This window comes from Artibeus jamaicensis, unplaced genomic scaffold (genome assembly GCF_021234435.1).
Source record: "Artibeus jamaicensis isolate MK-2021 breed Jamaican fruit bat unplaced genomic scaffold, CSHL_Jam_final scaffold_916, whole genome shotgun sequence".
Lineage (NCBI taxonomy): Eukaryota > Metazoa > Chordata > Mammalia > Chiroptera > Phyllostomidae > Artibeus > Artibeus jamaicensis.
This window is the reverse complement of record NW_026522059.1, coordinates 37,458,737-37,481,556: the sequence shown is the minus strand read 5'-3', so window position 1 is coordinate 37,481,556 and position 22,820 is coordinate 37,458,737. Positions and strand designations below refer to the sequence as shown.

The following is a 22,820-nucleotide window of genomic DNA, read 5'->3' as shown; positions in this document are numbered from 1 at the left end:
ACCAAGAGGGACCTGAGTGGATGGATTACCTGGATGCCAGACATATTTCTCATTATATAATAATAACCCGTCAGGAAGTATTCTTATGATGCTCAAGGTCTATTAGCCTTGCCATGATAGTATTTGCTCTTTGTGGCTGCTAGTACCTTGGTACAAGGAGCCTGCAATGACCAGGAGGCAACCACAGCTTACAGTTCAGTGGGATCCCTGCTTTTTCTACTGGGGGAAGTGTGCCCCTTTGGGGACCGCACCTTCAAATCCACAGAGCCAGAGTTCAGGGAAGGAAAGCACACATTCCCCCAGTGAGGCTTCAGAACTGCGTTTGTGTTAGTCTCCCAGGGCTGCCAAGTGACTGACTACCAGCTGGGTGGCTTAAAAACAGCGGAAATGAATCCTCTGAGTTCTTGAGGCCAGACATCTGAAATCCCAATGTTCACAGGAGGAGGATGAAGGTAACTGGACAGAAGAGTGCGAAGGAGAGATCAAATTTTGAAGTTTGGACATTATTATATATTTAACCTACTTTTCCAAGAACAGAAAAAAAATAATTTGGTAAAATGTAATTTTATTTCTTCTTTTCTGAACAATAAATAACCAAGCCATGGACCTAAAAAAGAAAATGTGGTTCTTTCTCTACTTTGCCATACAAAGTTTACTTTTGAAATATAGAACTCATGTTATTTTTTTGTTTGTTTCCCCACAGCACCATGCAGGAACCATAAAATTTTGCTGAGGCTCTTGACAAATGATGAGACTCTCTTTAAATTTTTTTTTACATAATATTAACTATTGTTAATTTGGAAATATTGTCAAGAAACTTAATGAAAATGTCAGTTTCTTTTTATATTATAACAAACTTTTCGAGCAGGACTGGACATTCTGGTTAAAATTGAGCCATCCAGACTTTTATAAAAGTTAAATGCCAGGTGTTTTCTTCTTACCCTGCCATGCCCTCCCACCCCACCCAGCTCCCCTCTAGCTCCTTCCTGGTGTTTTTCCAGTCTTCCTCGTCTCAAATCACGTGTTAAAGTCTCATTATACAGACCCTCCTCTCAGTTCCCACAACTTCTCTGTTCCTTAAGCGCACTCACCCTTCATCTGTAGGTCCTGGAGGTTAGGTAATGCCTGAAGGGCACTAGGCCCATTGCCTGGTACATGAAACACGTATGATGAATGGTAAGGGTAGTCATAGGCTCTCTTAATCCTATTATTTAACTTAGTTCTTTTCCAAGAACCGTAATTAGTCAGTACTTTTATTTTCCATTTTACAAGTGAGGAACCTGCGACTCTCAGATATTAATTAACGTGGCCAAGGTCACACAGCTACCAAGGAATGGAAGTGGTGGTTTCATTCCAATGCAAGGGCTTTCATAATTACCTTCACCACTAGTAAGAGGAACCCACGTTGAAGCCTGACCATTGACAGACTGAATGCTCCTGGAATACTTGCTTTTCACAAATAAACGCATTGTGAATGGAAATGAATGTGGTATTTGAAGACTTATTTTTTTAGGAAGGCTTTTTTTTTTTAAGTTTCTTGCATGTATTCAGGACCAGAAGCTGGGTTAACTGATGCACATATTCTAATTAGTGCAGAAATCTTAAGCAGTAAGCAAACAATCTTTGAAATGAGATCACAGATTGTATTTCCAGTAGTAGAGTAAATATACTAGGCTTTCTCTCTAATTTTGCACAACTGCTTTTCTCAATTACAGGCCAATAATTCCATTTTAAAAATTTCCGATTTGGCAATGCTCCTACAGTTTTGTTGTTTCTTCAATGCTCTAGAAATCTGACTAGTTCAGAAAATATTGCACAACTAAAATTAGCAGTGACTTTCTTATTTTTGCCCCCCAAATGGTGATTTCTTTCTGTCAATTGGAGAAAACCTTATTATTTAGTTTAGAAAGTATCACATTTATAAGTTTTAAAATAAGATTAATTTTTAATCAATTTTGAAATAGTCTGATGATGTGTGAGGTTCTTTAGTAGTAATAATTTCAAGGGGAAATAATTTACGTTGGACCAGATTGATTGCATTGCCATTTCTGTGCTGGCAGCCTCTCTATAGGAAATCTTGTACTTCTGGGCAATTCCATGTGACTCATTTCCTTTCCAAAAGGTTAAAAATATCACTGAATAAAGTTCAAAGGAAAATGAACTACTTAGCCAAAAATGTTAGTTAAGAAGGAAATTTATATTAATCAAAAGACTTTTAAAATTGATGGAATTTATATATATAAATAGCTAATGTATATTTTTGTGCTTGTTTATTTTTAATTAAATTTACTGGCCATTGGTGTAAAGGAAATTTTCTAAGATTTCACTTTATATTGTTTATTACACTAATATTTCATAATTTAATTACAGCTATAAGAGAATGTGGATATACATGGAGAGTGACAATATCAATTTTTTATTCCTCTGTATGTTAATGTATAGTTCTGCCTCTCTACATATGTATATATATACATATATGCATGTGTACATGTGTTTGTGTTTAGATGTTAAGAATATATGAATTTGAGTTGAGCTTTGCAAAAATCATATACAAAATGTTTTAAAAACAGAAGATAGTTTAAATTAGAAATTACCTTCCCTGCTTAACAGAGAATCATCAAATGTTTGTGATTTATTATGAAAGCAGAAGAATGAGTTTTATTCATTCTTGGTCTGGTGAAAGATAGTTTCTTGCATATGTTGGTGCTATTTAATACATTTACCAATAATTAATAAAATCACACTAAATGTGAAGAAATTGAGTTCTAAAACCATGTGAAAAGTACATTTACTTGTTTACATAGCACTGGAGAGCATGGAAGGATATTATTATAAAGACAACGTTTCAGTGGAAGAATTTCAAGCTCAAATAAATGCAGCCTCATTGGAAAAGGTCAAACAATATAACCAGAAGCTCAGGTATGTGATCATTTATCTTTTTTTTAAGTTTCTATATTTTGACAGGCACAGATAATTAGCATTTTTGACATTATTTCTTATATTAGAAGAATCATAATATTTCTTTTCATATAAAACAGAGCTGGTATAAAACTCTGTATAAGGTTTACTATTTCAAATATTCTAATGGGTGCTCTTTTTTCAAGTAAAACAAAAATGTTTATAAATTTTCATGCTATTGTTTTAATTTCTGTTGATGAGCAAGGGATTAAAAATTTTGTAGACTGTTTCCAGGGGGAAAAGCATTGATGTTTTGGGGACATGGGTGTCCCCAAAAATGTTCAGTGGATTAAGGGTAAAATGGTTTTCTTTATGCGCCATTGAATGACGAACCCCTCATACAGAAAGATGTGTAACGTGGAAGATAATTGATGATGGGTAATGGATGTTTAACGTGGATGAAATTTGTACTTGTTATTGGAAAAACTCATGCCTACTTTGAAATACGTGTGATGTTAATGTTTGCATTTTACTGTTTCCCCCTCTAAACATAACGTTAACTGGTACAGTGATCAATGGCAGAGATAATTAACCCCAATAAGTGTTATAATTCAGCAGCTTTAATTTTCAACACATTATCAACATATATATTTCCCTCCTTTAATATCACTCTGCTAACAGATTACCTTTTAAATTTACTAGCAGATTACAGCTCTTATTTTAGAAGAAAATGTTTTGTTCTACCTTAAGCCCTAATAACTCAAAACTACTATTGTGACATTATTTTGGTTTTGTCTGCAATATGGTTAAACTGTGAAAATAATGTCTAAAATTCCTGACATGGAGCAGGTATTGGTTCTCGTGGTTATGACCAATGGGTAGGTTTTCTTTCACTTAAACTGCTTTGTCTCTCTACTTGTGCTTCACACAAACCCCTTTTCTCCTAGTTTTATGCTTTTTAAAAAAACCTTTTCCAGCATTGTATCATCCTCTGAAGCTCTAGTCTCAAAGCCCCCCACATATTTTTTATTTCTTATTTTCTCCTCCTAAAATGTAGTTGGAGATCCTGATGATTCTGACCCACGTGTCTCTGAGGCTGATCCAATTTTACTACCTTGTCTAGATCAGTCTGTCTCAAATACATGTGATATACTGACTCCTTTCACAGAAAAAAATAAAGTTAATCTTAAAATCTTAAACAGTATGTCTACTGACATGCTTAAGGAATACTGACTTAAGAAGCCTAAGTTCAATCTTTTGAAAATCCATTGCATACTGTCTTCACAAAAGAGAAATTCTGCCCTTCTGACTGACTGAATAGATTCTTATCTTTCAAATAAGGACACAGAATTAAAGCATTTGTGTAGAACATGTGGGCCGTGAGAATACCTCCCTGGGGTCCAGTTGGAGAAAATAGTACTAGATCATCGCTGTGGCACCTGATTGATCTTTCTCCAGGAACCGGGGTTGTTTTATCTGCTCAGGATTTTGCTTCCAGATAATAACTTTAAACCACATTGCACCATGTCGGTCTCTTTCTCGGAGCAGTCAGTGTTTTCTTATTGCTCCAAAGGAGTCACAAGCTCCTTGGTGCGAAGTCAGGGTCTGTTATGACTTGAGCCAGGATTTGGTTGCTCTGCCCACACATCAGCCATGCGCAGCTCACCTTGTTTCTGATCAGGCCCTGTCCTTTCCTTCTTCCTCACCTTCTCACCCTTCACTTAGCATCTGCTTCCTGTCTGTTTATAAAACTGCTGTTCATATGTTTCCATGTCCAGCTCTAGTAGAGTCTCCTTCATAAAATCGGTTTCTTTTATTACTGGGCTGGGGTGAAGCCTGGGCATTAGATATTTTTAGAAGTCCCCTAGGAGAGTCTAACATGCAGCTAGGATTGGAAACCAATTCCCTAGTTCCTGGGGCTCCTAAAGCATGATCCCCAGACCAGCAGCACCTGCAAATTTGTTAAAAATCTCATGGATGGTGCTGCCGTCTGTACTGTAAAGGCCTTGAACTACACAGTTGTCAGGTCACTCTTGCAGTCTTTCATGTTACTTTACTTATGGCTATTACAGAGTTCAGTATTTCTCCCCAAAGATACATTATGTGTACAAATCTCTCATCTTCTTTAATCATTTTTATAATGTGTGTGCGTATATATGTGTGTATGTGTATGTGTATATTTAAAATTTTTCACTTACAGTTTACTTTCAGCATTATTTTGTATTAGTTTCAGGTGTACAGCATAGTGGTTAGACAGTCATATACTTTGCAAAGTGAACCCCCTGATTTTCCAGTACCCAACTGGCACCAGACATAGTTATTGCAATATTATTGACTATACTTCCAATGCTGTCCTTTATATCCCCATGACTATTTTCTAACTACTTTTCAATCCCTTCGCCTTTCTCACCCAGCCCCCCAACCCTCCTTTCCACCAGCAACTATGTCTGTTCTCTGTATCTTTTAGTCTGTTTCTGTTTTGTTTGTTTACTTATATTTTTCTTTAGATTTCACATATAAGTGAAATTTATTCTTTTATAACCTCTTTGAGATGAGGGATACGCTTATCTTGGTGTTTCCATTGTGTTTATCAAAGTACTTTGCATAAGAAGTTCTCCATAAACCTTTAATCACATTAGATCTTTTAGGTATAACTTACAAAAGAAGAGACTGTGGAATATAGCATTCACACCACACCCATGTGGATGTTTTTTATTAAAAAAAGCAAATATAATGTATATTTGTATATAACATACATGACAAGATGTTTAAATATTTTAAGAAAAACAGCATGTGTATTAATTGCATGCTAGCCACTAAGAGAACATTTTAATGTATCTTTCTTGGAAAAGGCATTTCTGAAAGTACCAACTCCTCAGTACAGATTACATGCCCTTGTCAGCAATTACCTGCAGTACATCCGCTTGTTGCATATTAGATTTTTGTTGCACAGGAAGACACTTATCTTCCTCTTTACTTCCAATAGTGCCTTCTCTTCCTGTTATTTCTTGAACAAGGGTGTTAATTTCTTTCTTAGTTTTTCCTTTTCTTCATAACCACAAACACTCCAAAATTGCTCTTTGGCCATCTGTCCTTAGCTTTCAGAGCCAGAGGCCAATGCTGACCATTTCTTTAAAGCCCCTTACTGCCCGTGTTTAAAAAATAGCCCAGAGGTGTTGCTAGTTCCTCAGAGTCCTATAGCCTTTTTAACGCTATCACTGAAAACCATTTCATTCTGGATGTTAAAATTTGTTTATTAATTAGACCTCAAAAAAGGCTTTTATTTCCTTAGACTTACAACGAGCAAACATAAATAAGTAAATAAACTATTATTTTATTAGAAAACATTCTCCAGACAACAAGTTTCAGAAACCAAACTCAAACTGCTATAAACAAAACACTGTGTTGGCTTCTATAACAGCTATATCCAGGGACTGGAGCTGCTTCAGGCAGAGCTGCATCCAGGGATATGAGTCTTTAAGAAACCCTCTCTCTTTCTTCCTTTCTGTACTCCTTTGCTCTCTATGGGCTTCATTTTCAGGCAGGGTTATTTCACATTTGGATAACAATAGTCACTACAGACCAGTGTTACATTCAAAGAAGAGAAGGTCGCCCTCATGCTCCCCACTTCTCCCACTGAGAGCTCCAGCATAGTCCTGAGGAGTCAGTCATTAGCCAGACCCAAGTCACATGCCCACTGTTGGTGAATTCAATGCCACAGAGACCAGTAGACTGTCATGAAAAGTGCAGAACAAGGAGGCTGGACAAGCATAAACATTGGATTCTACTCCAGTTATAGAGATTTTTTCCAGAACGACATAGTAATAGGTGGGAATAGTTTTCTACTTAAAAGATAATGATAGCCACAAAACCTGCTAACTTTTTAGAACATGTTAAGAGCCACTAATGCTAGGTGAGTTACGTGGATTGATTAGATAGTAAGTTCCATGTTATAATTTCCACTGTAAGGTTAACATACAAGTTTACCTGGATAATAAGTGGTGAGAACTGGGTTTAAATCAAAAGCCTTTTTTTCCTCTTTTAAGTCTACACTAGGCCATCGCAGTGTGTGGAGTGAACATTATACACTAAGAGAAACTCTGTGTCACTAATTGGTGAGGCCTCAGATATCATCAGATGTCCCCGCTGCTCTGACTGCACCATCACTGTGTCATTTACTCAGTGTTCATGACATTTTGGTTCTTAAGAAAATGGGAAAGGCAGCAAATGAACATGTAAGTAAAGTAGTGTAGACAGTGAAAAATACGGTGATGAAAGTCTAAAACAAGGTGCTATCCTAGGAGGTAGGTCATTTAGAGTGGGTGGTCAGGGATGACTTAAATATTAAGTGGTGTTTGAACGGAAGCCTTAATCACAAGACAGCCTTGCCAATCTGGGGGAAGATCTTACCTAACACAGTGAGTAGATGCACGCAGATGTTGGGAATAAGCTTACCATGTCTGAGGAATACACAGAAGGGCAGGGGAACTCCAGCACACTGAAACAGATGATACCTGCTGAGAGGTATGTAGGACTGTGTTCCAGTGGAGGGGTTCAGCTTTTGTTGTAAGTGCAACATAGAAGCCACCGGAACATTTTTACTTAATTTCCTTCCCTTGCAAATACGAGAGTAGTATTCAAAATGGTTAAAGTTCTTATGAGGCAGCGCTGCAGCGGGCAGAAGCCAGCTGGCTGGTCTGACCACCACTCCTCAGTCTCTGTGGGAGTCGGGACCAGGCAGTGCACCTAGGGCGCCCTTGCTGCCTGCGCCAGAGCCCTGGCACCGTGGCCTGAAGAAGGCCTGCCTTAGCTGTTACCCTCCGCGGACAATGTTAACCCAGCAGAAACGTTTGACGGCTATGTCTAAACATACCCTCCTGTGCCAAGTCAGTTCTTGATTGATTTCCCTCTGATTGTTGAGAAATAACGGCATGGAAAGTGTTTAACTCAGAAATTCTAGCTGAGAAAGTCATGATAGGGCATATTCATCCCCTACTTTCACCATCCTCAAATGTTTTATTTTCTTTTTCCAACCTCAGGTTTTCATTTTTATTCATTCCCTCTGGACATAAGCCATCATCCCCATTAGTTCTGTTTTTGTCCTGCCCTACATAACTGTGCTTTATCATTACCAAAACCTTTCATTTTAATGTGTCCTGGATATTGGCCAAAAGTGCCATTGCATGGTGACCAGAGAGGTAAAATGTAGTGCAGATATGAACATTAGTCCTTGTATTAACATACTCCTTTCAATTTGAGGGTTCTAGAACATCCTTTAAATATTATTTTTATTATAAAGCCAACAGTAAAATAAAGCAAAAATAAAAAAATAAAAAAAGAAGCAAGTTGTATACTAGTTATTGAGGTCATTTATTATTTTTGTGAAGTGACAGCTTCAGACTGAGACTTTTTAGGGCTTATGATTTGGGGCATCTCAATGTAAATTCAACATCTTTACAGAAGGAAGACAAGAAAATCATTCACAGCACGGATTCTCTTACTTTGTGCTTTTATGGACATGGAATGGCACATTTTTCTTTAGAAGAATGTTTTTAAGAAGCCAAAATACATTTTATATAACAAGTAGATAGATGATAGATATTTTATTTGTATTCACAAGAAACGCTGTGTGAATGCCAATCACAGAAACATGTATTGTGAGCAATTTTTTTCAACTGAAAAATGTCTGATCAGAAGTCCTGGCTATTCCCACGATAGCACTTCTGTGAAATGTTTCATTTCTCTGCACTCTGAGGGGGAAGAAGTTGTCACTCAATGTGTTCTCCGGGCACGAGGTAGATGTGAAGGGCAGCGTGTGCTTGCTGACATTTCATGTCTTTAAGTACAGCTGTCACACAGGGTGAGTGAATAACGCACTGTGGGACCACAGCCTTCATGCCTCATCTCCAGGCCTAGGCACGTGGCCCCACCCCCTCCCCCCTTCCCTGTCTTCCCTCCCTCAGAACCTTCAACTCATAAACACTCTTTCCCATTCCTTGTTTGGACAGCAGTGTGTCCAAGCTTGAAGTGGAAGATGTTGGTTATTCTTTTGATGAGGAGCTGCGGAAACTACCTTAAATCAACAAGAGTGTGGACTCAATAAAACCTGGGAAAGAAAATAAGAGAGACCATTAATGGGAATATAAATAATTCCTTTATCCTTCAATTGTTTTTTCTTAATGAAGCTGTGGCTTTAGAGTTATTAAATGTTGGGATTTCTCCTTAAATTAACTGGAAACATTTCAAATGCATATTCATCTCCTGTATTGCAGTTTTATATTTATTTTCTAGTTTGTGTTTCAGGCAAATTCTGGTTTGTTATACCTTAAGATACATCCATCTTTCTGTTGCTCTAAGACAGACTGTAAACTGAATGTGGATATTCAATTTCTTTCTGTTTTCAGATTAGGAAAACAGAGTTTTTAGAGTTGTAAATTTTGTTTTATATAAAAAGTGGTTCTTTGATACCAGGAGAAGATAACTAAATTTACAAAGAATTTGAATTCATTTATATTGCTTGAATGTTTTCTGCCTTTCTTTCCTGTATGTGATATATATAAAGGCTCTAATATTTACAAAATATAAGTTAGACATAAGTGCTAAATTCTCACACAAAGTAATAGTCAAGGAGTTGCTAGATACTTACATTTATTTAACCCACCAAGTACCAGGGACACCGCTTCACACTGAGGGCATCACAGAAGACAAGATTGCTGCCTTCCAAGAACATTTTGCCCATGAGTTATGCTAAACATTACACAAAAATTTTACTAATAATTTGTAGCAGTTTGTGGGGAAATAATGTACGGAAAGTGTAAGGTGCTATACGTGTGCCTAAGAAGGGAATCAATCTTAACTGGGGGCAGGATGGGGATGTGGTTGAAAGGCCTCAGGAGTGAGCTGTTTGAGGAAGTGTGACCCTTATGCTGAGATCTGAAAGGGGTGTTGAGGTTACAGTGTTGAGGGGAGAGGGGATGGGGGAAGGGTAGGGTCAGGGGACCTTTTCTGTATGCGTGAAAATCACACAGAGGGACTGAGAAATGGTAACAGTGGTGTGGAGGTCGGCGTTGAAGGGCAACAGGGCCGTGACACAGGTGAGCAGACAGAATCAGTGTGCCCGCCTGTATCTCCTCACGAGCAGTTCTTCTTCAGCATCTTTGAACCCAGCTGTCCCCAGGGCATGCTTCAGCTTTGTTTCCATTTGATGAGAGGGTTTCATTATTTACGACCCATCTCCAATTTATCTTTCTGCAAGAAGCCTTTAGTCATTACAGCATCAGCTGGAATGAATCACTTTCTTTAAAGCTTTCAAACCTCTTATTTTTTATTCCTTTTGTTTTGACTTGTGAGTTACTTGTCTGCCTCGCTCAGTTCACAGGAGGGCAACCTGGTCCTAGTGGCCACTGTGCTTGATACAGAGTAAGGACCACAAAAACAGCTGAATTGACTTGGAAATCAACTTAACTGCAGTGTGGAAGCCTTCTTTTCTTGTGCTATTACAATTTCATTGAATTTATTCCAGTATACAATCTACTTTTTATATCTAGAACATTCTAGGCCATTTGAAGGGCACAGATGCTGACTCTGTTGGAAACCTCTCTCAAGAAAATTCATCAACATAGCCAAGGTTCATAAGTTTCACATGAGACAAGAGCAAATAAACTTGAAATTAGAGTGACAGTCTTGAGAGCAACATCTTTTCTTTATTTGAAAAATACTGTGATTCTTATAAATGTCACCACCGTTGCTGTCTGAGAATGTCATACAGCAGATTTACATTTATGCAAGTAATTTCATTTAATTTATCTGCACATTTTCTTATCTGCATTCAGACTAATTAATTTGCTAGTTGTTCTTAAGTCTAATCTTTATTTTACTTTTACATGAAAGGAATTTTTAAATACAATCTTTAGATAAGACCAGCAAGTGAGATTTCAGCTACATAACTGTGCTTTTACATTTTGTGATAAGTCTTTTATTGTGATAATATTCATCCAGGATGAATAGATATCCTGGCTTACAAGCAGAAGCAAGTAAAATCATCTTTAAAACGAGTCCTTTGAATTACCTCTGTCTCTAAGCTAAGGAAGCCTATTGTTCTCACTAAAGCAAAGGGAAACACAAAGCACTTTGTGCCCAGAATTTCCTTTGGGATAAGTGAGGGCTGGAGGTGTTAAGGATCAAATAGGCGTTACCTGAAGGTTCAGTTAAGGAAATATACTCTGTGAGGAAAAATTGTCAGTGCTTCCGGAAGCAAGATTGATTTTTATTTTTCACTCTGCTGACTTTTTCAGCCCATCACAAGGACAATCAGTCTTTCAGAAAATGTATTCAAGGCATCTGTGTCAACTTCTTTGAGTGAATTTTTTTCCTGTTGCTTTTGTTCGGTCCTTTTGGCCGACACTTCAGACTTCTTGTGTTTGGTGGATGTACCGCAGGAGGTGAGGGACCCATAAGTTATCCTCTCAGAGCTCTGCTTCTGCACAAATGAGGAAATTAGCTGGGGTCCAGAGCTTTTGATTCAAAAGCCATTATTGTAACTTAGAAGAAATTAATATGGACTTACGAAACATCATGATTTGTGTGAAAAATTGAGCATTATGTTTCTAAAATTAGCATGGATCACACAACTTCAGTGCAAGGCAAAGTTCTACTCAACTTACTGAGATTATGACGGTCATTCAGGAAGAAAATAAAACACATCTTTGCTTGGCTTTTGGTCATTTTAGCCAGAATGACTCTAATTTCAGTTGCTGTGGCTAATCCCTCCCCATCTTTCCTGGCATACCTCAAAAGCCATCCCTCCCTAAGTTAATCTTTTTCTTTATGTTCCCTTCAGTGCCTACCTTACAGCTTTTATCATATCACGTCTTATGTTTTTTTGCATATCTGTTTTTCCTTTTCACCTTTTTCTTTTTTATTTACCCATTCCTGATAAGGTATCTACTAATCGATGATTAATGAATGTTTGCATATATATAAATGCCCCAAAGTTTGGGCAGTTGAACTGGAATGTACATGGTGGTGGGTTCCTGAGTGACATGATGATGTCAACAGAACAGTGTTCATGGAGAACAGTGTGGACTGCAACGCCAGTGTGCAGCAGGTCTTCATAGCCACTCCCATTCTATTTTGGAAATATTCTTTGCGGCCTAACAATATGTATTACGTATTTATTCAAGCACAGGAATGCATACAGCCTTCGGCTACAGAGATGAATCAGACAATATGTCCTTAAGAATCTTAAAGGAGAGGGAGAGTGCATGCAGTGAACAGGTTATTTTGAAACACTACTAAACATCATGGCAGAGATAAGAGGATAGATGCACAGGGCAGGTAGAAAAGGAGACTCAGGAAAGACCCAGGAGTTCAGCACTGGGCAGTGCTGACAGGTAACTGAGTGGACCAGGCGAAGGAGGGGAGAGAGGCCCTTTCACAGGGAGGGAACAATATGAGCAAAGTCATTGCAGAACCATGATGGGTGAGGAGGGGCAGACAGCAAGCAGTAGGGGTGGGCAGTAGCAGGCCACCGGGGACCTCAGACACCAGCCGAGGAACTATGGCTCACCCCTAAGTGTAAGTGAGGTGATTCACTGGTGAGTTTTGAGTGGTGCAGAGGGAGAGGTCCTGCATTTTAAACTGAGCATGCTGGTGGTTCCACGGAGGAAAAATCAGAGGTGAGAACAAGACTGGAGTCCTCGAGATTAGTTAGGAAGTTGTTGAGGCAAATGGAAATGGAGAGGAAGGTATAGGTTTTAGAAATATTTGGGAGGTAGGGAAAAAATCTTGATTGAATACATTGTGCATTGAGGAGACAGACACGTTGGAGTGTGTGCCTGTGTCATTATCTGATACTGTGACAGAAGCAGAGGAAACATTCATTGGAGATTCGGAATTGGGAGTGTTAAGAGATTGAACTGAATTGGATTTGAGATATAGGATGGAATCCAAGCGGCTGTATCCAGTAGGCTGGAGTCATTAACACAGAGGTAAACCACAATAATGCAGGAGATTTCCCAGGTGCCAGCACCTCACACACACTGAGGCTCCGTGAACTGCATACCAGGGCCAAAACTCACAGTAGATATTTTCAGCTCCAAAGCATACACTTTTGTTCTAATGCTCCATTGCTTCTCCTAACAAGTGAATGATGTGCATGGCTTGGGGAAATGATTTAATGAAGTTGTAGTCACTTACAACAAGAGTGAAATACAACACAAATATGTGAAATCTTCTTTGTGCTTCCAGTGCTCGCTTTAGCCTCAAGACAGAAAATGTGGTGGGCCAGCTCTGCTATGACCAAGGTCTTGGCTCAATTCTCCAGTGATAGTACCTCCAGTGAGGGTGTGGGAAGCAGAAACTTTCAGTGCTGCATGTAATTGAAATGAAAGTTTCACATTCAGCTCTGCTCTGCTGAACTTGAATGCTACCAGGTGCTGTAGGCAATAAGCAAGTGCCATGAGAGTCCTTTTTTGTTATTCTGCATACAAAAATAAGTTATAAGTGACATCACTATTCTCTGTATTTGGTGTCTTTACATACACATATACTTTGAACAATACTGCATGTGCCAATATCTAAAGTTTTCAGCATGAGAAATGAGCTAGTTTCTTCCTTGTGACTAATCTGGGCTGGGTTGGAATAGTGGCCTAGCCTCCAGGGGGAAATGCACCCCTATAATCTTTCCACACTGGTTTGAACCACCCTCGTAGTAGAAGAAATCCAGTCTCCCAGAGATATATTGGTGGGAGAGAAGCAGAGATTTAAAAGCAATTTATTAACAAAACTTCAGTGACATTGTATTGTCATCTGTAAATTATGGATAAGTACTACCAATCATATTTTTCTAGTTAATTAGGTTAAACCATCAGCTTTAAATGTCTGATTGACAAGACTGTAGAGATGACAAGTTTTAAGCAAAAAATGAATGCTTGTGTTTGATTTCTATTTTTATACACTTTTGGTTCATAATAACCTTCAAATATGATGTGTTGCCATGCAGTCCTGCTGTACATGACTGATCTGAATCACCCAGCTTCCTGCACTGGTCTCTGCCCTGGTCAGTAACTTTGAATGCTTGCGTGTTGAGGCCATGTAAATTTTTATGCAGTTTCTAAATTCCTGCTGGAAATTTTTTAAGTCCGTTAAACATTTTGAGTGGCACTGAGCTAGAAGAATAGGCTGGGATTTAAAATAAATAGTTGCTGGTGAGAGATGTCGCTTTCATTTTGTGTTTCCATCCCTAAACAGAGATGGAAACTGCAAAGTGAGCTCAGAGCAGATCCCCATGGAGAGAGAGCAAGCTTGTCTGGTGCCTGGGTTAAGGAATGTTATTGGAAACAACACGGGGGACAGGGCTGCTCTGTGGGGGACAAGCAGATTCAGGAAGAACTGGCATTAGCAGTTTCTGTTTTCCCACAAAGAAAGGCTCCTAGAGTCACGCTGTTCGGACACTTACCAGGGAAGGAAGGATGTGTTCTCATTTGAGGAGTGGCCACATTCCTTAGGAATAAGCTTTGTCTCTTGCTCATTGCAGTATTCCTAAAACAGGGAACAGTGCTTTATAGTGCAGTAGATTCTCAAACAATATTGGTTGAAGTCATTGAATGAAAAGCATTAAGAGCACTTCCTTAGGTCCAGAAGGCCATTGTGTAGGATTAATCATCCTTATTACTCTCAACTGTTGTTGAAAGCCACAAGGATTTCAGGAAGGTTAGGCAGATTCACAATAGTTTACCAACAATTAAGGCAAGGGGACATTTCTTTTAAGTTTCATATGATTTAGTCTTCATTTCCATCTAATTCAATGCGGGAGAATCCATTACCAAAAAAGGAGTAAAGCACTCTCTCTTTCCCCCTCCCTCTCCTCCTTTCCTCCCTCCTTCCCTCCCTCTTTTCCTCTCTTCTTCACTGCCTCCTTCCAGCCCCTGACTTCTGTCCCATCTATCTCTACCTCCTTTCTTCCTTAAAGTTCTTTCTTTGTTCCTGTATTTCTCTCCTTCCTTCCTTCCTTCCTTCCTTCCTTCCTTCCTTCCTTCCTTCCTTCCTTCCTTCCTTCCTTCCTTCCTTCCTTCCTTCCTTCCTTCCTTCCTCCCTCCCTCCCTCCCTCCCTCCCTCCCTCCCTCCCTCCCTCCCTCCCTTCCTTCCTTCCTGTCATTTCTCATTCCTTCCCCTTCTCTAGGGGATTAAATAGTGTTGCCCAGACTTAAGTTCCATGGTCTCAATGAACTATTCCTCTTCTCATTGTTAAGATTCTCCTTGTGCCCTAAAGACCCTTCTTTCTCTTTGCCTAGTAACTTCTCATCCTACCGAGCTCACAAATGCTCTGCGGCACCCTGCTAAACCTTTTTACATCACTCATCACACTGGACTGGGTTACCTATTTATTGCCCTCTTTCAAACATGGGTTCTTTGCAGGTAAATATTTTCTTATTTCACCCTTTATCCCCAGTGCCTGGCACTGTGTCTGACTTATGACTTGTTATTGAACACATAAGTAAATACATGATCTGGAATTCAGACATGCACAGACCTGTTTTTCTGAGAGGAAAAAAGAACCCAAGAGAGTGTTCAGAGTGTGAGTAATGTAATAGTACTAAATCATGCTTATTTTAACATTTTTATTTAAAACTGAAGAAAGGATTTTGCTGTATTATTTCCTGCTAACATCATTAAGAGGTAAAGTCAACACTGTTGTGAGGCTTTTAAGGGACTATATGAATATTTTTCTCTTGATCAAAGTTGTCCCTTACTGAGGAGGGGTTATTAAATACACTTTCTCTCAAATTTTAAGTCCTAAAGAATGTTAAATACCTGTCTTAAAAAATAATCATGCTTCAGTGTTGAGATATTTAGTGTAAAATTTGTAAGCTTGAGAAGACTTTTCCTTGCAGACAAAAAATCTTTCTAATATGCATACTAATCATTTTGTCTGTTTTTAAAATTAAGATATTTAATATATGTCTTTCCCTCTATTAGGTCATGTATATATTTAGTAGCTTGATACTATGGTGATTTCAACTCCTTTATCACTCTCATGAAGTACAATTCAATTCCATTCTGTACTAAATCAAGGCTATGTGTCAGGCACTGTCTTTGGTTGTAGAATTGCAGATTTTAAGAAATGGTCTCTGCCCTGGCTGGTGTAACTCAGTGGATTAGTGCTGGCCTGAGAAACAAATGGCTGCTGGTTCGATTCCCAGTCAGGGTACATGCCTGGGTTCCAGGCCAGGTGCCCAGGAGGGGGCACACGAGAGGCAGCCACACATTCATGTTTCTCTCCCTCTCTTTCTCTTTCCCTTCCTCCCTCTCTAAAAATAAATAAATAAAATCTTTAAAAAAGAAAGAAAGAAATAGGTCTCTGCCCACTGAGAGTATGAAGTTTAGTACAGATGACAGAATGAGTGTAACTTGGTATCTATCATACAGTGAGATAAATTCGTTGAAGTGGAGAAAGTCTTAAGAGGATGTCATATTTGAGCAGGATTTTGAAGGATCAGCAGAACTTTGCCAAGCAGGAGGTAAGACAGAAGTTGAGGCAGAGGGCGCAGTAGGAGAGGAGGCGGGGAGATTTTCGTGTGGATGGTGTGGGGGAAATGGAGTGTGGAATGGCAGGGGAAGAGCGGGGAGAGGGGGTGGGAGACCTGTCGGTGGGTTGTTAGGATGTGGGGCACGGAATGCCCAAGTTCAGTCTTTGGATGCTGGGGAAAGTTTAATGACTTTCAAATGATTTTAAATGAGGTAGTACAACGTATCTATGCTTTAGAAAGGTAATTTTGAAGGCTGACTGGAGTCAAATAAAGAATACAAACATCGTGGAGAAGGAACCAACCGGTCAACTTAATAAAAATTGAGCCATATGAGACTGCTATGCTTTTAAACCTAATAATTACCCTTTAACATGGAAGTGACACACTTTCTGGAGATATGCTATTAAATAGAGTTAAAAAATAGAAATATGAATGGAATTTACTGGGTTTTTTTTCCTGGGTGTATGAGATGTTTTGTTTTTAACATAGCTAAACGGCATTCTTGGAAAGATGTTCTTATTTTCAAAGAGTTGCTATTTCTGTGTGTTTCCACAGAGAAGGTGTGTCCGAGTGCTGCGCTGTGCTGTTGCCATTGGCAAACCTGCAGGTGGTGCCTGTGGCGATGTGTACACACCGCAGGTGCAGGGAAGGGACGTCACCCTGGCAGACTCAGGAAAAGGGGGACAAAAGGAAAGTGAAGAAAAGGAGCGTTTGGAAAGCAGAGAATAGAATTTCAGTCCAGTCAGGTCACTGATTAAGGCCATGGAACAAGAGGGAAAGGAGCCCAGCAGCGGCAGGAGGGAACAGTGGGAAACATCTCCGTTCCCTGACACCGCGGTGCTGCCTTGGGGCATCAGAGACGGGAAGTGCTTTCTTAATGTGGGCAAGTCTTGCCCTCTGTCATCACACAGTTGTCTCGTCTGCCTCCCAATAGTGTTTATTCCTGATGTTCAAGTAGGAATGTAGCTGTTAACTGGTAATAGGCAGTTCTCTAATGACAGTCCCCTCCGTTTTTGATGAGCCAGAACACACATTTGTCCAAAGCAAATCCAAGGTGATCTCATTATTCAGGATCTCTCTTCACAAAACGTTCAATAAAAGCTGCTCCCGAGAAGTCAAGGCTAATGTGCATGGGCACGGAAGGTGGTTGGTGTGGGGGTGTAAATCACCACTCTCCTGCCTCATTGTGTGTTCTTTAACTGTACGTGGGCTCAATTTGAACCTGTCTGGTGATACTCATTTGTACAAGGGATCAGTGTCCTTTAATAAGATTTTCTGCAGAATAATTTTCCTCATTTCAGTGCTATAGTAGTCAAATGCAGTTTAACAATAACACTCATGAGACACCCATGCTCACCTATAGTCAACTGTGGCACCACTGTTATAATGACATATTGAGTCATTTCTATGACTAATAGCTGTAATTAACCAAACACTGTTACAGTTCCTTTTTGAAATGCAGAGTAAATGCTAAAATCCAAAAGCTACCTGACAGTTTAGAATATTTTGGCATAGAATATCGTATTAGGAGAAGTATAGTTGACTCTGGCAAAGTGAGAAATTTCCATGATTATTAAAAAAATAGAGATGATCTCATTAGCAATGATCTAGAGAAGAAGCAAGACTATAGCAAAGATCTGAGCTGAATATTGTAGTTATTCTTCCCTATAATAAAACACCAGGGGCTCCTATGTCTTAATCATCCCTCTTGGAAAATTGCATATAACCCAACATGCCCAGAAAAGGGAGGGAAAAGGTGCCAAAGAGAAGAATATCACAGTTGTCATTGTGTAACCCCTCTTTATTTCCAATGACAAAATTAATCAGCTTCAATATTGTACCTCAAGCTGTTGGCATTGTCTCTCTTTGTATAAAAATCCGACCGTCCCTGGAGCACCAGCCTGTCCCTATAGAGCTATGAGCCTGTCTTTACCCATTTGAGAAAACTTTCTCCTGACTCTTAAATTAGTATATTAATTTACATCTCATTGTTCCCCAAACTCATTTTCTTTCTCTTGTGACAAACATCAATTCCCTGTTTACAATACTATGGTCTTGTTATGAATACTGAGTGATGTTTTTCATTTCTAGGATCTCTTGAAGCTCTGAATTCCCTAAATTTTTATATTTTATGTATTGCATAGTTTTTATTCTTACATTTTTGCTGGTAGCTAAACATTTACTGTGTAGTGCTTCTGTACTACTTAACAAATCGTTTTTTAAATATTTTTTAAATTTATTTTTAGAGCAAGGGGAAGGGAGGGAAAGAGAGAAAAAGAAACATCAGTGTGTAGTTGCCTCTTGCCACACCTCTAGCCGGAGACCAGGCCCACAACCCAGGCATGTGCCCTGACTGGGAACTGAACCAGCCACCCTTTGGTTTGCAGGTCAGCACTCAATCCACTGAGTCACACCAGCCAGGGCCGCTGCTTAAATTAATTACAATTTTCTTACTTCAGTGTTTAATTTTGTCATAATAGGGACCCAGCATACTTGTCACACATTCTCTCTCCCTCCCTCAATGAACTTTGTCTTCAGCCTAATGGACTCCATGTACTTCTTTATGTGTCCTGTTGCTTTATGATGTTGCCTGCACTTGAAGTGCTGCTTTTCCATTTGGACCTGTCCAGAGTCCCATCCATGGGTCGAAGTCCAGCTCTCATGCCACTTTCTGATGTGGCCTTCCTGCTTCCTTATGCGGGTATATCCTAGTGACTTCCTGCACCTTTTACTTACCTGTCACTTCTACCTTGCATTACAGATACCTGTGTACTTGTCTTCACTCTTAGATTGTATGCGATTAGTTTACTCAAGATTCCTTTAATTGTAGTTATTTGATATGGGCAGATTTACATCAGTACTGATTGTAACTTATAATCACCCCTTTCATTAGTATTTTGGTATTAGTCCCTATGGAAGAACATAGGGACTAATGAAAAATATTTTTATAGTGTATCCATTTATAGAATTGTAACAGTGAAGACTGATGGAATCCAGAATGAAAGGAATCTTACTGTTCAGCTTCTGGAAAACAGGAGCAGCACTTCAAAGTGGTCTTAATAAACTTCGCTGCATTGAGATGAAGGACCATGACTTCATTCTTACTAACCTCAGAAGTGTAATAAACTATGGTCAGTTTGGGCATTAATCCAATTTTACCATTAACTTTCTCATAAATTTTGATTGAGGGGCATTGTAGGACTTGCAATTAAGAGAAGTGCATTAGGAATTCATTTCCTATCCACAGTGCGTCATATTCTGAAGAAGACGGAAGTTCTGTCAGTACCTGCAAACCTTGGGGATGGTAAAATATCTTGCTGAACAAGCTTTTCTCCTGGTGGGGCATATACCTAAAAGTAGTTGTGGTCTCAATTCCCAATGTCTATTTTAAGGAATAATTGATTAAAATATTTGCTGGCTAAATAAATTTCCTGAGAGTAATAAGGCATCTCTATTTCGTGGTTATTTTCTCTAGCTATCATCAGCTCATAGATATATTTTATAATAATTTGTTTCTTTCTGTGATCATGGACTAACAAATACTAGCTGCTTGCCTAAGTCTGGACCAGGAATATATTTAACTCTGAATTTGTAGTTTGCCTTTCTCTTCTAAGAGTATTTTCAAGGGTGCAGTTAATGTTATTCAGTGATTTTTCTGCTTTAGCTATGCTATGAAGGAAAGATGAGATTGTTTCTAAAAAAATTTCACTTATTTATTTTACATCTATAAAAGTTATTTTTTCTCCTGGCTCTCTTCATCAACTATGTTTTTAAATATTTTGCCCCATTGAAAAGTTGAAGATATCTGCCAAGTCATTTTAGGTGAATATGGTAGAATTAGACTAACATGATCCTGCTCTTAACTTTATTTTTAAGGGGCATTTTTCAGGAAGCAGGAGGAGTGTCCCAGGTGCCAAGCTGTGGTGGCAGGTTCCAGCCCCAAGTTTTCCTTCCCTTCTCCCCCAAACCCTTTCCCTCTGATAATCACCATACTGTTGTACTCATGATCCGTGGACTTTTACAGAATATTTTTCTTCCTGAACTATTCAGGGCAAATAAGAACTGCTGTTTCCACAGCCAGTGCTCCTGAGTAAGCCATTTAAATCATACTCTTCTTTGACCCAAAAAAGGTTTCTATCCTTTTAGACCTGAACCTGTTTGTGCACTGGTCCTGGAATTATGTAGATGCCAAATATCTACCTTAATTTTCATGTTTACATGGATCATAAAATATTTTAGATGGCCTTGGAAGCGGGGCATTTTGGCTTGCGTGGCTTCTACTGTGTGCACTTGAATAATAGTTGTCTATGGAATGAGCCCCATTTGCTTACTGCAGTACCGAGCACTTTACATGTACTGATTAATCTCCAACATTAGCAATAGGTAGGACTGTTTTAATATCCATTGTAAAAATGTGGTACTTGAGACCCTGGAAGGCTAACTAACTTGTTGACTCTTTTCCTACCAAGCACACCTGAGGAAGGTGTGGGGACATTGAGCAGGGTGGCTCTGTGGCTTCTGGCTTTGAAGCACCACCTCTGTTCCAAACGTATATCAATGCTAGATGACATAGGAAGGCAGGATATATAAGAGTCACAGCTGAGGCTTTTATTGTCTCAGTGACCTGTGAATGGGAGGAAATGCAAGCAATGTGTTGTAAGCTGTGCTGAGGCCCCTGGCCTGTTGTCTTCCGGTGGTGGAAAGAGGGGTCTGTACAACTTCCTCAGAGAAATGCGAAGTTAAAGTCATCTCACACTAGGTGGAGATCCAGAGCCAGCCCCACGGTTAAAAACTAGGGCAGAGAGAAGGACTCTTTGTCTCTGAGCAAAGGATGAACAACCTGCTCTCTGCTACTGCCTGAGACCGTGGCTTTTGTGGACTTAAGATGGAAGAGACGCTGAGATGGAGGAGGCAGCTGATGCGTCTGTCAAACTGGGAACTGAACCAAGTCGTTCGCTGGTTCAGGGTGTGGCTGGTAGTGACCAAGATGTGAGCACAGTGTGGGTGATTGTACATGCGGGGCTCTGGGCACAAAGTGAGCACACAGTCACTGGTAAGAGAAACATGATGAGAGGTTGGGGATGGAGCTTTATAAAAAATTTTTAAAATCATCTCACCTCAAATGAACTTGCAAAACAAAATTCCAAAGCACACGAGAGAGTCTAACACTATGAAGGAGCCAATAAGATTGACTATTGAAAGTAAATTTGACTCAAAAGAAATTAAAATGTTGGGATAGTCTGCCACAGTATATTTTAGATGCTCAAAATATAAACAAAAGATTGCAATCCCTTAAAAAATAATAGAAAATCTTGACATAGAGTCAGTTATCTGATTATTATTTTGTTTCCTGTAACTATTTTATGTTGAATTTATTGGGGTGACATTGTTAATACAATTATAAAGGTTTCGGGTGTACAGTTCTGTAGTACATCAGCTGTGTATTGTATTGTGTGTCCACCACCCCAAGTCTAGTCTCCTTCCAACACCATTTAATTCCTCTCCTACCTCCTCCCTTTTCCTCTGGTGATTAGCGTACTGTTGCCTGTCCAGGAGTTGTTGAGTTTTCTTTCTTTTTTAATTTTTTTTGGCTTAATACCTTTACCTTTTTTGTCCAAATATTTATTTATGATGTTTATTAAGTTCATACTGTTTTAGGTGCTAGAGTTGAGCAATGAACAAAAGTAAATAAAATCCATAACCACATAGAAAGTTTACATTTTCATAGGGCAGTTTACCTTTTAGTGGTAGAAATAAAATTAGAATAGGCAGAAATCTTGGGAATGAAAAGTTAATTATTGAAATAAAATTCTTATTAGAAAGGATAAACTCCATACTTGAGCTTTTTATTTGAAAGGCATCACTTAGCAAATAATCTAAAATGCAATAATGGAAAAATAAAATCTTAAAAGAAGGTGTACATGTGTGTTTCAGTGTCTCTGTGTGTAGGTATCTGTATGGAGAGAGAGAGAGAATACATATGAGATTCTGTGGAAAGATAATAGCAGAGATGATTTTAGAAGGGAAGACAAGCTTTCTCATGAGGAGAGCGTTCTTTGAAACTCTCTGGATACGTACAAGTAAATCAATGCCTGAACATTTTGTGATCAAACTTTAGAACATCGAGGATAAAAAGAAAATCGTAACCTATCAGAGAAAAAATATAGACAAGACTCAAAGCAAAGACAAGTGGACTGAGAGCAGATCCCAAAGCAGTATTGAGGTGAAAAAAATCTTCTGTCAATTGAATTCTAGAATTCTGTGCTGGATATACCAATGGACACTGACCAAAAAATGTTAATTAAATAATGAGCTTCTTGAGGAAGCAGGCCTAGAAAGAATGTGTGGATTTAAAGGAAAAAAAGGTAAAGAGAAAACAGCTATTCTTCAGTA

The 22,820-nt window shown here is 38.9% G+C and overlaps 1 protein-coding gene across 1 annotated transcript in view; it reads left to right on the top strand.

The window, feature by feature from the left end:
- Nucleotides 1-22,820, top strand: part of PREX2 (phosphatidylinositol-3,4,5-trisphosphate dependent Rac exchange factor 2) — a 226,910-nt gene that overhangs the window by 162,700 nt on the left and 41,390 nt on the right. Inside the window, exon 35 of the mRNA XM_037148935.2 lies at nucleotides 2,805-2,919. Coding sequence (XP_037004830.2) covers nucleotides 2,805-2,919 — 115 coding nt within the window. The remainder of the gene's footprint in view (nucleotides 1-2,804; nucleotides 2,920-22,820) is intronic.